This window comes from Natrix helvetica (genome assembly GCF_964273705.1).
Source record: "Natrix helvetica genome assembly, chromosome: 6".
Classification (NCBI taxonomy): Eukaryota; Metazoa; Chordata; class Lepidosauria; order Squamata; family Natricidae; genus Natrix; species Natrix helvetica.
Window position 1 is genome coordinate 74,767,274 of NC_138553.1, and position 15,418 is coordinate 74,782,691.

Genomic DNA, 15,418 nt, shown 5'->3' on the forward strand with positions numbered 1-15,418 from the left:
TAGTAGTTGTTTGTCTTATAATTGTTTACTGAGTATTTGCCTGTAACGTGAGTGGCATCATTTACTCTTTAGTCCAGGAAGTGTTTCACGGTGCTAAAAATGTCCCTTACACTTCCAAAGCTTGCATCAAGTTCTCTTTTCCAGCTATGAGTTCTTTTGCTTTCAGCACAGCGTGTAAAAATTGCTTCTTTTGGACTATCGGCATAAAAAAAAAGTAAATTGCCTTGGAAAAAACCGTAGCAATCATACAGAGAAACGCAATCCAATATATGTGTCCATTTTAAGACACCCAAACTCCTTCCTTATCAAACGGGGAAGGGGAGGAAACATTAACATGCATTGTTTGCAGTATAAGGATTTTGCCTCGTTTTAAATAAATCCTCAGCTCAGTGCAGAATCAATACAACACGTTGTTTCATCCTGCTAGAAAGAGAACTAAAAGCTCTAAGCTACCGTCTTGTTTTCTACGATTGCCCCCCCCTCCCACCTTCCTCCATAAAAGAAACTATCGGGTTTGATTAAATATCTTTGTTTATCTTTGTGCTCTGCTGACAGGGGTCTCCTCTCCCCACCCCCCACCCCTCCAAAATGGCATCAAAGCAATCAAAATGGTAATGCTTTAGCATGAATGGGCCACCAGCCCCTCCTCCTCCCACCCACCCACCCTCGCGTTAAAACTCTGCAGACTTTTCTCCATGTTAGGAAGAAACCAACACCAGCACACACACCCCTTTGTCACAAAATGGAAGCTTCCACTACAAACGGAGAGCGGTGGCAAATTCTGGGCGAGGATCAATCAGGGTTGCGGGGAGGAGGGGGAGGAGGGGGAGAATAGTGGAAATGCTGAGATTTCTAATCCCAGGAACTGAAAACATTCATCCTGCGGGCAACGTTTCCGAACACTTCCGCATGCTTTCCAGCTAAGAGGGAGGGATACAGACGCATATCTTTAACCAATGCACATCTTTCATCATACAGAGCTTTTATCATACGAAACATACGACCCAGATCGATCCCCCCCCCCCTTTTCCTTTCCCTGATCTCTCTCCTCTCCTACCCCCCCACCCCTTGGGAAGGCGAAAGTCGATCCCGGGTTGTTGTTTTTTTTTATTTTAATTTTTTTTTCATTCCCTCCCTCCCTCCCCGCTCTTCCCCCCCCCGCCCCCACAAAAAAACAATTCTCCCGGGAAGGAAGAAAAAGAAAAGACGAGGCGCTGTTCCAGGTTTTGGTGCTGAAACCGTCTGCAGCATTCCGAAGGAATCGCGGCATCGATTCCCCCAGAGGAGGAGGAAGGAGGGAGGGAGGAAGGGGGGTCGATCTGGGCAAGAGGGGCAGCCCGGGGGAAAGTTGAGCGTGTCGAGGCGAGGAGGGGTGGGATGGGGAGGGGGGACGCATAATCCGGCAGATCGCCGGCTCGTCGTCTTAAGGCGCCGCTGTCGGTTTCTGCACGGCCAGGCTCGAGAGTGTTGGAAGGCGGAAGGGGGAAGGGAAGAGGCTGAGGACTGCGGCGGGGAGGGGGCGCGGGGGGGGGCGGGAGGGAGGGCTGCTGGCGGAGCCGCGGAGCGTTCCTGGGCATCTGTTCGTGGTGCTGAAATCCCGAAGCCACCCGAGCTCCCTCCGTAAGATGCGAGCAAACTCATCCCCGCCGACCAACTTTCTTTTTAGCTGTGAAAGCCGCGGGGGAAGGTGGCGGGTAAAGGGAGATCGGGGGTGGCGGGGGGGGGAGAGGTAGCAGCCTCCGAGCTAGTCATTGCACATCAGGGTCATTCGCCGCAATAGCAGGAGACGTGCTGACAAAGATCACACGCGCGCGCGCATAACACACACACACACACACACACACACACAGAGGCATGGACACAAAGAAAGTTTGTTTGAAGAAGGGTGGGGAAGAGCAAACCAGGTTCACTTTCCTGCTCAGATTTGCCTAACTAGGTGCAGGGAGGGGGAAGGGGAGAGAGGTAGGGGGCTTCAAGCCAACGCACCCTCAGAAAGCCAATGCATCAGATCATCAAGGGGAGGGAAGAAAGAAAGAAGGAAAAGAGGGGGGGGAGCCAGCAAGTGTATGGTTGGGGAGGGAGAGAAAAATATACACAGCACATACCAACAAAATAAACATTTCCGACCTAATCCGGATCTGAAGAGGTTTCAAGGGGGCTGTTCTAAGCCTCCCGATTCCCAACTCTTGAGTTATTCCACGTTGAAAGGAAGTGAACCCAAACTAATCCAAGACCCAAGAATTTTCCATATTCCTAAAACATGTCGACCAACTCAAAATGGACGCCTGTGTGTATGTGTGTGAGTGTGTATGAGAGCGAGAGTGAGTGCTAAAATAAATCGGTTCCAACCACAGCTTCGTTCTTTTTCTCTATTATGCATTATCCATATAAAGGCATTTCTAGGCAAAGCGAAGCAAAATAAATAAAAAAATATAAAAAAAATCCCGACCTTTAAAATCGCTTCTCACTTTTAGCCAACCGAAAGTTAAAAAACACAAACACTCCGTGAAACAAATCAAGAAACGAAAACAAAAACAAACCCAATAATATTATTAATAATAATAATAATAATAATAAACACCGAGTGTTTTATTTCACATGGAGGCATTTCTCAGCCAAACGCGGACTTTTCAGATGTTTAGAAAAGTGTACTAAGTAATAGCAGGAGGAAAAGAAGAAAAAGAAAGGAAGCCAAGAACAGAAGAAGTTCAGTGCAGAGAAATTGATTTGTTCTTACTTGTTTTTCAACTGCTATTCTCGATTGCCTCTCTTGGATTTGTTTCTTAAGATCCCCGTTCTGTAAAAATGGCAATAAAATGCAGATTAAAAACCAAGTGCAAACTAAAGCTAGTTAAAAGTAAACTTGTGTCGAGGAATGGCTCCGAGCGAAAGCGCAAGGAAAAAAAACAGGCACAATGAAGAGAGAGAGAGAGAGAGAGAGAGAGATGGAAGATAAAGTAACAAAGATCAGCCCGGACTTCAAAGGGATCTCCTATTGATAAAGTTTCTCCTCCTGAGGTCAGAGCACTTATTGCAACCCAGCTAAAATCCGGCGGAACCGGGACTCTTCTTTTAATTTTTTTTAAAAAAATAAATAAATACAGCCATCTGCATTTACCTGTGGATTTTGCTTCATCTGTGCAACTAGTTTCTGTTTAAAGAGGGGGGAAAGTACCCCGAAAAAGAATGAATTAAAAGTCTTAGAGGTGTAATGGATTTTTTTTAAATGTGCGTGTGTGTGTGTATGTGTGTGTGTGTGTTCTTGTGTGTGTGTGTGTGGAGGACGGGAAGGGAGGGGTGTGGAACAAAGAGGCAAGTAAACACAGCGAGTCAGTTTCAAGCAAAGCTCATAAATATTCAAGTCTCGTCCTAATCTCTCCAACACACACACACACACACACACACACACACACACACGGACGTCTACATACACATTCACACACACGCGCGCGCGCACACACACACACACGTACAAGGATCAACCGCAAGGGTGACTCCGGATCGAAGCCACGCAGGTTCCCACGCCGAAAGTCAGCCAAACAATCCGTAAAAGTACTTCGCCGAAGTGCTCCGGGCGGCGAGCGGGAGCCGGGAGAGAAGAGAAGCGGGAGGGTCTCCCCGCCCCGCCATGCCTCTCCCTTCGCGCCAGGAGCCGGACTCTGCCTTCCTCCTCCTCCTCCACCACCACCATCACCACCCACCGATCGATTCAACCTGCGGCGGGGATCCAGCGCTCCCCGGGAAAGCGGCGGGACCAGAAGATCCTGCCCGTGCTCGGGGCTGCCTCCTCGCGCCCAGATGCACGACGGGGATGGTGGTCGCCCCGGCTGGCTCGCCCTTGTTTTTACCTGCTGGCGGCCGTGGATTTCCACTTTGAACGCCTCTTGCCAAGCGGACATCTCCATCCTTTTTTGTTTTTGTTTTTTTTGCAAGTTGAGAGGCACTTATTTATTTATTTTATTTGGGGGGGGTCCTCCCCCTCTCGAAGCCTGAGGAAGTTTGGGGAGGGAGCCTGGGTTTCTTCCCCCCCCCCTGTTCTCCCTCCCCCGGGTTGGCTCAGAGACCCGCGCGTGGACACTTTCTCCACCCCCCAGCCCCTCCATACACACCACCCCCCAAAAATCCCAAACACCGGCCCCTCCCTCCCCAGGAAAGGGAAATGTTTGCCCCCCTCCAAAAGGAGGGGGAAAAAGCCACCCCAACAAGCCAAAGAAAACGGCAACTCAGCAGCAAGAGCAAGTTCTCTTGGCGAGGGGCGCAGACATATCACTCACTTTCCGCCAAAGTGGGGAGGGGGGACGTAAGTCCCGGGCCGCCACCCCCGCTTCCCGCGCCGGGGACTTGGTTGAGGATGCCCTCCCCCCCCCCTCCAGGGCTTCTCGGGGTGGGGGCTTCTCCGCCCGCCCCGCGCAGCTGGGAGAGACCCAGAAGACTTTGTTTTTTAATTTAAAAAAAAGAAAAGGAGGAAAAAAAAAACAGCAGGGACTATATTTTCTCCGAGTGCGCGCCTTGATTTCGCTTTTGCCTCGGGAAAAAGTTGTGCCACGGCTTGTCGATGCTAATTCGGAGTTGCCCGGATGGAGCCAGGCCCCCGGGAGGGGGAGAGAAAAGGAGGAGGATGAAGAGGAGAGAGAGAGAATGTGTGCGAAGGGAAAGGCTGCTCTACGGACGGAGCATGCGCGATGGGCGGCCTTAGGGGAAAGCCGGCGCGAGAGAACAACGGAGCTAGGAGGAGAACGGCAACGGGGCTTGCCAAAGGGGCGAAGGCTCGGGAAAGCGGGGAGCCCCAGGGCGGCCGCTGCGGCTTCATTAGACGCTCCGTGGGCTTGTCGGAGCAACCGTCCCTCCCTTGGAAGCATCAGGGCAAGAGGAAGCCGAGATCCCGCTCCCTGCTTGCTTGCTTGCTTGCTTGCTTCCCGTTACCCATTCTGCACACAAGGAGTCTTCAAAGCAGAATAAATCGGGGTTGGTGGTGGGATGTCACCGGGTGGGGCTGTCAGAAAGATTCAAGGGTCAACCTGCACTCTTCCCCCCCCCCAAAAAAACGGGGGAGCTTTCATACTTGAGGTTGCCATCTTGACTCTTTTGAGACACACAGAGGCCCCCCTTTTTCAATCTTGTTGGCAACTCTTGAGCCAATGCATTGAATTTCTAGCAGGGCTCAGAAGTCCCATCTCTCTCTCTCTCTCTCTCTCTCTCTCTCTCTCTCTCTCTCTCTCTCTCTCTCTCTCCACTCTCCACTCTCCACTCTCCACTCTCTCATTCACTTCCCCCCTCTCTTTCTCTCTCTGTGGCTCTCTCTTACAATCTGAATTGGAGCTATTCATCCCATAACTCTGTAGAGGTTCTCGGTCATTCAAGTCAGAGTTGTCCCAAAGGTGCTTTTTTTCTAAGACTTTCTTGCTTTTTCTTTTGAAGACATTTCGCTTCTCCTCCAAGAAGCTCTGACAGGACAATCTTTCCATTCCCCTAACTGTCCTGTCAGAGCTGAAGAAGCTTCTTGGAGGAGAAGCGAGACATCTTCAAAAGAAAAAAAACAAGAAAGTCCAGTTGCCTCCTGGGAAAAAAAAAGCACTTTTGGGACAACCATGACCTGGATAAATGGGAATCTCTACAGACTTTTAGCTGTACAATTTGGGATGAGCACCCTTGGAATGATGGGGGAGAAGGAATGGATTCCCAGAGAAAAAAAATTGCAGACTACAGGAACCAGGAGCATTAACTCGGGTGACCCTGAAGACACAGATCAACCTCCAAGTGCTTCAAGGACCCTCTAAAACAGCGTTTCTCAACCTTGGCAACTTGAAGATGTCTGGACTTCAACTCCCAGAATTCCCCAGCCAGCATTCTGGGAGTTGAAGTCCAGACATCTTCAAGTTGCCAAGGTTGAGAAACACTGCTCTACAAGGATGCAAAGGACCAGATGTCTGCAAGGAGTATAAACCCTTCCCTTCCCCACTATCCAGTCAGAGCTGAAGAAGCTTCTTGGATGAGAAGTGAAATGTCTTCCAAGAAAAAAACAAGAAAGCTCAGTTGCCTCCTGAAAAAGCATCTTTGGGATATTCATCCCATACTGCAAAAGTCAACTGTTCGTAAACCCCAGTTGTGATTGTTCCTGTTGATTAAAAGCTTGCCTTTTGGACAGGGTCCTCTCTGCTCCAAAGAATTGGGACAGCTGGAAAAGAAGCTTGACCTAAACATTTCAAGTGCTGGAGAACAATAGGCGAATTGGGACTGCTTGAGATTTTAGGTTGCTGGAAGGCCTTGAATTAGAGATGCTTTCCCAGAGATGGGAGTTTGGTGTGTGTTAGTAACCCGGAAGTCAAAGGTTTCCCTCCCTCTTGTGTCTTTGCCCGCCTCTTTCCCCCTGACACACCACTCAACTTGTGCAATTCATCGCCCAGGTTACCAGCAAGGGAGAAACAGACTGCTTTAGAGTTTCTCAACCTTGACAACTTTTAAGATGTGTGGACTTCAACTCCCAGAATTCCCCAGCCAGCAGAAAACAGTGCTTTAGAGCACCAGTCACCAACTGGTGCTCTGTGGACCATTGGTGGTCCATGAGAAAAATTTGTTGGTCTGCACAAAAATTATTTGCATTTTTTATATTGCACTAAATCAGGGGTCCTCAAACTACAACCCCTGGGCCAGATATGTGCAATGAATGCTTGTGCTGCTACAGAGAGTCTCTCCCTTCGGGGTCTTTGTGTGGGTTGGAGGGGGGAGAAATTCCAACAGTATCTGCTTCAGCCTCCTGGTACGGGGCTTTGGGCAAAGGCTGGAGGGAAGCGGCGCTGGTGGCGAAGAGCCGGAAGGCCTCGTTCCAGTGGGACTGCATCATGGCCTGGAACTGGCTGACCATCTCAGCCCGCTGAGCCTCCAAGTGCCGGTACCTGGCCTTGCACTCCCACAGGTCTTCCCTCTGCTTGGAAAGTCTATGCTCCTAGTCCTCAGTGAGGTGCTTCTGCTGAGCCTCCTCCTCGGTCAGATCCAATTTGAACTGAGCCAGCTGTTTTGCCAACTCTTTCTCATGGTGGCTGCTTAGCTCCAACAACTGCTTCCTATTGGAGCCCTAAGGAGCCCGGTCAGGCGAGGAGTGGCTGGGAGGGGAGGGGCGAGTAGAGGCCAGCGCGGCACCCTTCAATTTCTGCTATTGGTTCAGGTGAACCGGTCCAAACAGGCTGAATATCACCTCTGAATATGACAAGAATGATGATTAGAAACAGAAGGATCAATGAGAAAGGCCTTTTTTTAAAAAAAAAAATAGGGATACATGAAGAATATGCCAATGTGGGGAAAAAAGTCATAGTGTCTTCAGTGGCAGTTGGTGGCCTTGATGTCATCCCCAAAGATCTGGAAAAGCACTTGGAGATGATAAAACTGGATCGAATTTCAACTCATCTGTTACAAAAAAAGTCGCTCTGGTACCTTTATCCTAGATTCTTGGAAATCGTCTGATAATCAAAAGTACGAAATCTGGTGTAGACAACAACAATAATCCAATAGAAGAGAATAACAATATCCTTTTTAAAAAATTAAGCATGGAATAGAAATATAAAAATGTCGATTTTTATAAATATAAAAATGTCAATCTTTCTTATAACTGAAAGACCCAACCAAATTCTTAGTCAAATAAGTTGTAAGAAATAGAATATCAACCCAATTGTATACAGGCAATCGTTGACTTACAACCAGTTTTTTGCCGACTGTTCAATGTTACAGTGGCACTGAAAAAAGTCACTACTGGTCCCCACAGATGTTTAGTAACCATGTATTTACAAAGGTTGCAGTGTCCCAGGGTCATGCAATCACCATGTGTGACCTTCCCAGCTGGCTTCTGACAGACAAAGCCAATGGCGGAAGCCAGGTTCACTTCAAGACCACAAGATTCGCTTAACAAATGCAGTATTTGCTTTACAACCATGAGAAAAAAAGGTGGTAAAACGAGCTGTGATTCATTTAACAACCAACTTGCTTGGCAACAGAAATTCTTATCCCAATTGTGGTCAAAGACTATCTGTGTGTGCATTTTTGGTGGTGCAAAGCAGACCCCGTATAATGTAATTAGTGCTACAGACTATCTCCTGAAAAGGCTACGTTTTTGAGTGAGAGAAATTGAATTATCTCATCTATCCATCCATCCATCCATCCATCCATCCATCCATCCATCTATCTATCTATCTATCTATCTTTATATTTATCTATCTCGATTTATCTATCTCTATATCTATCTCTATCTATATCTATATCTACATCTATATCTATATATGTATCTATATATCTATCTATATCTATATTTATCTATCTAGGGATGTGGTGGCTCAGTGGCAAAAATGCTAAGCTTGTTGATCAGAAAGATCAGGAGTTTAGCAGTTCGAATCCCTAGTGCCTCGTAACAGAATGAGCTCCCGTTACTTGTCCCAGCTTCTGCCAACCTAGCCATTCAAAAGCACGTAAACAATGCAAGTAGAAAAATAAGAACCACCTTTGGTGGGAAGGTAACAGCATTCCGTGCAGCTTCAGCATTTAGTCATGCTGGCCACATGACTACAGAGACGTCTTCAGACAGCGCCGGATCTTTGGCTTTGAAACGGAGATGAACACCGCCCCCTAGAGTCGGGAACGACTAGCACATATGTGTGAGGGGAACCTTTACCTTTGTCTGTCTGTCTGTCTTGTAAACAAATAACTAAAACTTCCAAGATGAACAGCAAAAGAAATATAACAAATAAATGAGAAAAGAGCATGTGAAAAAATTTGGCAAGGTTTACCAATCTGAGAAATTTTATATTAATTTCCTCCAATCTGATATGAAAAGCTTTATTATGCATGCAGTAATGTATTTCTGCCCAGTATCTGTGAATGTATGCAGAGACCTGGCTTTTGTTGTACAATGAGCAATATCTTTATATCTGTTCCATTAATCCTTGGTCATACATGAATGGACTATTACTTGTAACTTGTCAATATTTTAGATTATTAGATTTTACAGTACACTTTATTTCTATATTCTTTATTCATTGCATGACGCTCAGCCTCTAGTTTTAGATTTCACTCATAATTAATTTTAGAGTTTCTCCCCCCCTCCCCTGCCTTAGCTAGATTTAACCTTTAATTTTAATCTTCCTCTTAAATGGAATGTCATGCCACACACAGTATTTTACTTATTGAGTACTTCAGTATAATATTTTTCTAGGACTGGTTATATTTTGTTTCAAGCTAATCATTGAACGAAATAACATTCCCTCTCTCCTTGCAGTGGTGGGATTCAGCCAGTTCGCACCTATTTGGGAGAACTGGTTGTTGGAAGAAATCTTATTTTGTTTTTTCCCCACTTTACAGAGCTGTAAGGAAGGCAGGGAGGAAACATTCTGGTGTTGTTTCTAGCCTAATCTTTATTGCCCTGCTTACAGAAACTGCCTCTCTGGTTAGCCCTTATTACATTGTAACCGCTAAGGTGAAGCGCCCATCGACTTGAGTGACGTTGAGTTGGCCATGCCAACATGGTCACGTGTCCACTGAGTCACACCTACCCAGCTGATCATTAGGGCAGAGAATCAATTGTTAAATTATTTGAATCCCACCACTGCCTCCTTGTCATTTTAAATTAGCTGAAGGCTCAAATCAAAAGTAGAGACAAAGAATATCTAACATTTACATTCTGAATGATGGCATTTTCAAGATTGATTGACAGCTGAGCAGGCCATTGACAGTTTTTGTTTGACAGAGTACCCTGAAACCCGAGTAAACTTCAGTTATCTCACACGCAAGGACACTCATAATGTGTTCTTGTGTATCTCTACATAATGCAAAAGTCATGTTGATAGGCACAGTTATATGCTTGCAAGATGCCCTTAATTGTATGGGTAGAAAAGATTGTTCAACCAAGGAAGGGAAGTGGGTACCATCTCTGAAGCACAGAGATTTCCTAGATCCATGTTTCTCAACCTTGACTACTTCCGGATATATGGACTTCAACTCCCAGAATTTCCAAACCAGATTTCTTATTTTGGAATTGAAGTCCACACATCTTAAAGTAATCAAGGTTGAGAACACTGGCCTAGATAACCGAATTAATTTGATGTGATCTAGGAGCAGTTGTAAGGTGAAGATAAGTCTCCTTTGGATGAAGCTTGACTCCTAGGGACTACTTTGGCATTTTCTCAGCCATGCTAGAGAAGAAGTTTGCAACTATTTCTTCTGGGGTGGCTTGTTGACGTCTTAATTTAACCTATAGCTCCGGTATTTCCTAAGCAGGTCCAACCTGCTTGAGCTTTGGAAGATCCATCAAAGTCAACAATATGGTGATCTAGCTTGTTTCAGCAAATCCAAGTCTCAATTCCTGATAATTCTGTGGAAAGCTCTATTGGGTCTTCATTCCCAAAGAAAATAATTTGTTGCTGTTTTCTCGTGGAGGGCATTGAGTTCCAAATTATCCACCAGTCTTGGGATTTAGAATAAGAGAATGGCGGACCTGGAAGAGACCATGAAGATCATCCAACTTCATAGCTGGTGGAGGAATTCTTGGAGTTGAAGTCATTGCCAAGATTGAGAAACAATGCTCTACATCAGTGGTTGTCAACCTTCCCAATGCCGTGACCCTTTAATACAGTTCCTCATGTTGTGGTGATCCCCAGCCATAAAACTGGTCTTTCGGTGCCTAAGACCATCGAAAATATATGTTTTCCAATGGTCTTAGGCAACCCCTGTGAAAGGGTCATTCGACCCCCAAAGGGGTCCTGACCCACAGGTTGAGAACCACTGCTCTACAGAGCGCAGCAAATCCAGTTAAAATATTCTTGCAAGGTGACTATCCCCCCCTTTCTAAAAAAAAATCTCCAAAAGTAAAAAAAAAAAATCACAGTCTCCACAGGATAGATTAAAGGTCTGTAGAGATTCTCAGTCATCCAGGTCATGGTTGTCCCAAAGGTGCTTTTTTCAGGAGGTAACTGGACTTTTTTCTTTTTTTTTCTTTTGAAGATGTTTCCCTTCTCATCTAAGAAGCTTCTTCAGCTCTGACTGGATGGTGGGGAAGGGAAGGATTCATACTCCTTGCAGACAGCTGGTCCTTTGCATCCTTTTAGAGGGTCCTTGAGGCCACTTGGAGCTTTATCTGTGTCCTTAGGGTCACCTGAGTGGTGCTCCTGGTTTCTGTAGTCTGCAATTTTCCCCTCTGGAAATCCATTCCTACTCCCACAACATTCCAATGGTTTTCATCCCAAATTGTATAGCTAAAAGTCTGTAGAGATTCTCCGTCCTCCAGGTCATGATTGTCCCAAAGGTGCTTTTTCAGGAGGCCACTGGACTTTTCTTTTGAAGATGTTTTGCTTCTCATCCGTTCTTTTCTCAAAAGAAAAAAAAATCAAGAAATTCCAGTTGCCCTCAGGAAAAAAAAAAGCAGCTTTGCCCACTTACCTTAACAACCAATTCACTGGTTATGAACACATGCACCAGCGCTCGCTTCGCTCAAGCACACACTATCCATTCTTGTTTGCATTGCTTCACTCGCTCACAGGCCTTGCGCACATGCGTGCAGCATCAAAAACAAGGCTAAATAGGACAGCATAGCGCCAGGGCGGGTGGGCAGGACCACCCAGAGGTCATAATTACCAGTTCGCCTGAACCGGTCTGAATCGGTAACAGACCACCACTGCCTTTGGGACGTAGGCTGGATTATTCCACTGGTGTACAAATTTCGCGGTTCTATACACCAGATCCGACCTTACATAGATTTTTGAGAATAACCTGCTTCAATTCAAGACTGTCTATGGCAGGGGTGTCCAAACTTGGGAACTTTAAGACTTGTGGACTTCAACTCCCAGTCTATGGTTTCCTCCCTTCCCTTCCCTGGATTCTACAGTTGCCAAAATGAAAATTCTAAGAAGTTCCTTTCACAACCTATTTGGTGGGGGGGGGGGGTTGTTTTTGTTTTATTTTTGCAGATTTCTTAGTTGGGCCCACTTTTCTGTCTTGAGAGTTTTGCTAAGACTCAACTATGTGGGCATATGTTAACGTGCTTATTATAGGAAAGGACTTGTTTGTGCTGCATTAATTAGAAAAAAATATATGTATTTGCCTATTTATAACATTGTTTCTTTTAAGGGTTGTTTTTTTTTTTTTTTTGCTAGAAAGAACTGAACCCCCAAGGCAAAGAGCGATTTAAAAACTTAAACTACTCAAACAGCAAAAAAAAAATAAAGTATTTTTTTTAAAAAAAAAATAGAAGGAAGCTAACATATTTGAAAGCATGATAACCAGCAGCAGAAAGAAGACCTTTCTAAAATGCATTTAGGAAATAAAAGTAAAAACCTTGCTTTATTAGTTTAGGAAGTAAAAAAATCTACATCTCTGAATTCAACTCTGTTTTCCTAGAAAGAAAAAAGAAAAAGAAATATTACTATGGCCCTATTTCAGATTTTTTAAAAATCAGTCTAGACACAAAAATCTAGACCCTATATGGTCTTCCATATAGGTACAAACAAACCCAAGCATAACTTAGCTGTTAAGCCTTGCCAAGGTGAGATAAGTGAGATAAATCTGTATATTTCATTTATTTATTTTCAAGTGCGCCTCCCGCCATTTACATCACATCACTGAGCTAATGCTGCCCATTAAGCAGGAGAAAATGTGTGATAGTCATAATAGTAATGCTTTACAATCTCTTATAACATTAGACTGGTTTATAATAAATCCATGTCATTTCCCCGTGTTGTAATGACATTTGCATTTGTATGACTGGTGGTGATGTGTAATGAAGTTTGATTAACAAGCAAAATATCCCTATCTCTGACATGTAAACACAATAATGTCTGCTGTTAATATCATATGAACAGTCACCCAAGTGAGTGTTTGATTTTGTTTGATTTATGTTTAAGTGCTATGCACCTCGCCGAGGGTAGCATCAGTTTTTTTCCTTGATTAAAGCTGGGGGAATGACCTCTCATGCTGACATTATACTATCCAGAAGTGGGATTCACTTACCTTCCCTACTAGTTCACAAGTGGTTCATTAGACGTGTCTCCTCTCTCCTCTCTCCTCTCTCCTCTAGGACTTTTCATCGAAACCATCTTCATTTGATCCCAACAGCAACCCTCGTTGGTCAAAATACAATACAATACAATAGTAGAGTTGGAAGGGACCTTGGAGGTCTTCTAGTCCAACCCCCTGCCTAGGCAGGAAACCCTATACCATTTCAGACAAAGGGCTATCCAACATCTTCTTAAAGACTTCCAGTGTTGGGGCATTCACAACTTCTGGAGGCAAGCTGTTCCACTGATTAATTGTTCTCACTGTCAGGAAGTTTCTCCTCAGTTCTAAGTTGCTTCTCTCCTTGATTAGTTTCCACCCATTGCTTCTTGTTCTACACTCAGGTGCCTTGGAGAATAGTTTGACTCTCACTTCTTTGTGGCAACCCCTGAGATATTGGAACACTGCTATCATGTCTCCCCTAGTCCTTCTTTCTCTTAAGCTAGACATACCCAATTCCTGCAACCGTTCTTCATATGTTTTAGCCTCCAGTCCCCTAATCATCTTTGTTGCTCTTCTCTGCACTCTTTCTAGAGTCTCCACATCTTTTTTACATCGTGGCGACCAAAACTGAATGCAGTATTCCAAGTGTGGCCTTACCAAGGCATTATAAAGTGGTATTAACCCTTCACATGATCTTGATTCTATCCCTCTGTTGATGCAGCCTAGGACTGTGTTGGCTTTTTTGGCAGCTGCTGCACACGGCTGGCTCCTATTTAAATGGTTGTCCACTAGGACTCCAAGATCCCTCTCACAGTTACTACTATTGAGCACGGTACCACCTATACTGTACCTGTGCATTCCGTTTTTGTTGCCTAAATGTAGAAATGAGTTGGTCTATAAATAAATAAGTAAATCAGTTGGCCTAAAGGAGAGTTAAGTGGCCATAAATCATCCAGTATGTGGTCTAAAGCTGGATTTTTAACCTGGAACTTCCTAGTTGAGGTCCATCACCACCAGTGCTGTTCTTGTCCCTTTCTAAAAAAAAATGTAAAAAGCAACTTGTTTGTCTGCAGCTCTCAAACTCTGTTTCTTTGAGTGTGAGTCAGAGGTGGGTTGCTCCTGGTGGTAGCAGCGGCAGGAGGCTTCCCCCAATCCATTCAGATGCTTCTGCGCATGCGCAGAATCATCATGCATGCGAGTGCGCCCGAACCGGTAGCAAAAAAATTGGCCAACCCACCACTGGTGTGAATATGTGCACTTTTTCATTGATTTGATCTGGGTTCATTCCCTTCTTACCTAGCTGCTGGATTGAGATTTTATTTCAATCTCAGACTTACCTGATGCAATCAAAGCTCCTAGCTTACAGGTAGGACAATAGAGAAGGCCATGGATGATGAGAACAGAAATGTCACTTGAAACATCAGAATATTGCACAAATGAGGCATGTTGCCTCACATATCAATTATTTGTTGTGGCCTGCCAGCGGCCAGCAGAGCTGGCAGCAGATTCGGACAATGAGGAGGTTGGAGGGGAACATGGGCCAGTCCTGGAGTCTGGGGAAGGCTCTGATGAGGGCTCTGTGTCATAGCAGAGAGGGGGCCAGGGCCGTATGCCAGTTATCAGCTGCCTTCAGAGTCAGACATCAGTGAGGCAGACAAATAGCTGGAGCCTGTTCCCAGTGTGCGCATGCACAGAGTTGCCGGATGAAGGGAACAGCTAAAGAACAGGAATCGACTTGGGAATAAGGCCACAGGTGGACGATGAATGGCCCCTCCCAGAGGAAATAAAAGAGGAGTGGAGTTTGCAGGAGACAATTAGTTCGCTTAATTGGTTTGTGACCCTCCGAGACTCCTTGCCAAGTTCTGCAGATATCGGCCTGGCAGCTCTCCAAGCCAGATAAGGTCTGTGACTGTAAATCCTCCCTTGAAAGACTTTGTTGGATGTGAATGAGAAGAATTCACAGTAAATTAATAAAAGGGTTTTTTGTCAGGACAAGGAGTTTGCTTCATGCCCTTGGAAAGCTTCGGTCAGATCATTATTCAAGGGTGATGTTTGAGACATCGTTGTGGCTTGTAAAGACATCCATGCTGGGAAAATCAAAGAAGCCAATTCTTCCTCCAGAGCAAAGTTTCCCAATCTTAGCAGCTTTAAGATGCGTAGACTTCAGCTCCCAGAATTCCCCACTCCGCACATCTTAAAGGTTGAGCTAGATGAGAAACATTGATTTAGAGAATCTCGGTGCTTAAAAATGGCACCAGCACTGCTGCCTGGGAAATTCGATAAGTTGAAATCCACACATCTTAAAAGTTACCAAGTTTTTTTTTTAAAAAAAACCCACTGAGTTAAATTAAGGTAAGCTTGTGGCTGAACATTATAAACTTATGGCATTCAGTTTTGCTTTTTCAAAAAGCAAAACCCTCAAATGCATTTTATTGTATTTTATTTCAGC

General features: G+C 45.1%; 1 protein-coding gene across 1 annotated transcript in view; it reads right to left on the bottom strand.

The window, feature by feature from the left end:
* The window catches only part of PHF21B (PHD finger protein 21B), a gene marked incomplete at its 5' end in the record, with an annotated part of 175,974 nt that extends 172,069 nt beyond the window's left edge, over window positions 1-3,905 (bottom strand). Inside the window, one exon of the mRNA XM_081957118.1 lies at window positions 3,474-3,905. Within this exon, the coding sequence (XP_081813244.1) occupies window positions 3,474-3,905 (432 nt within the window). The remainder of the gene's footprint in view (window positions 1-3,473) is intronic.
* Between the last annotated feature and the right edge of the window lie 11,513 nt (window positions 3,906-15,418).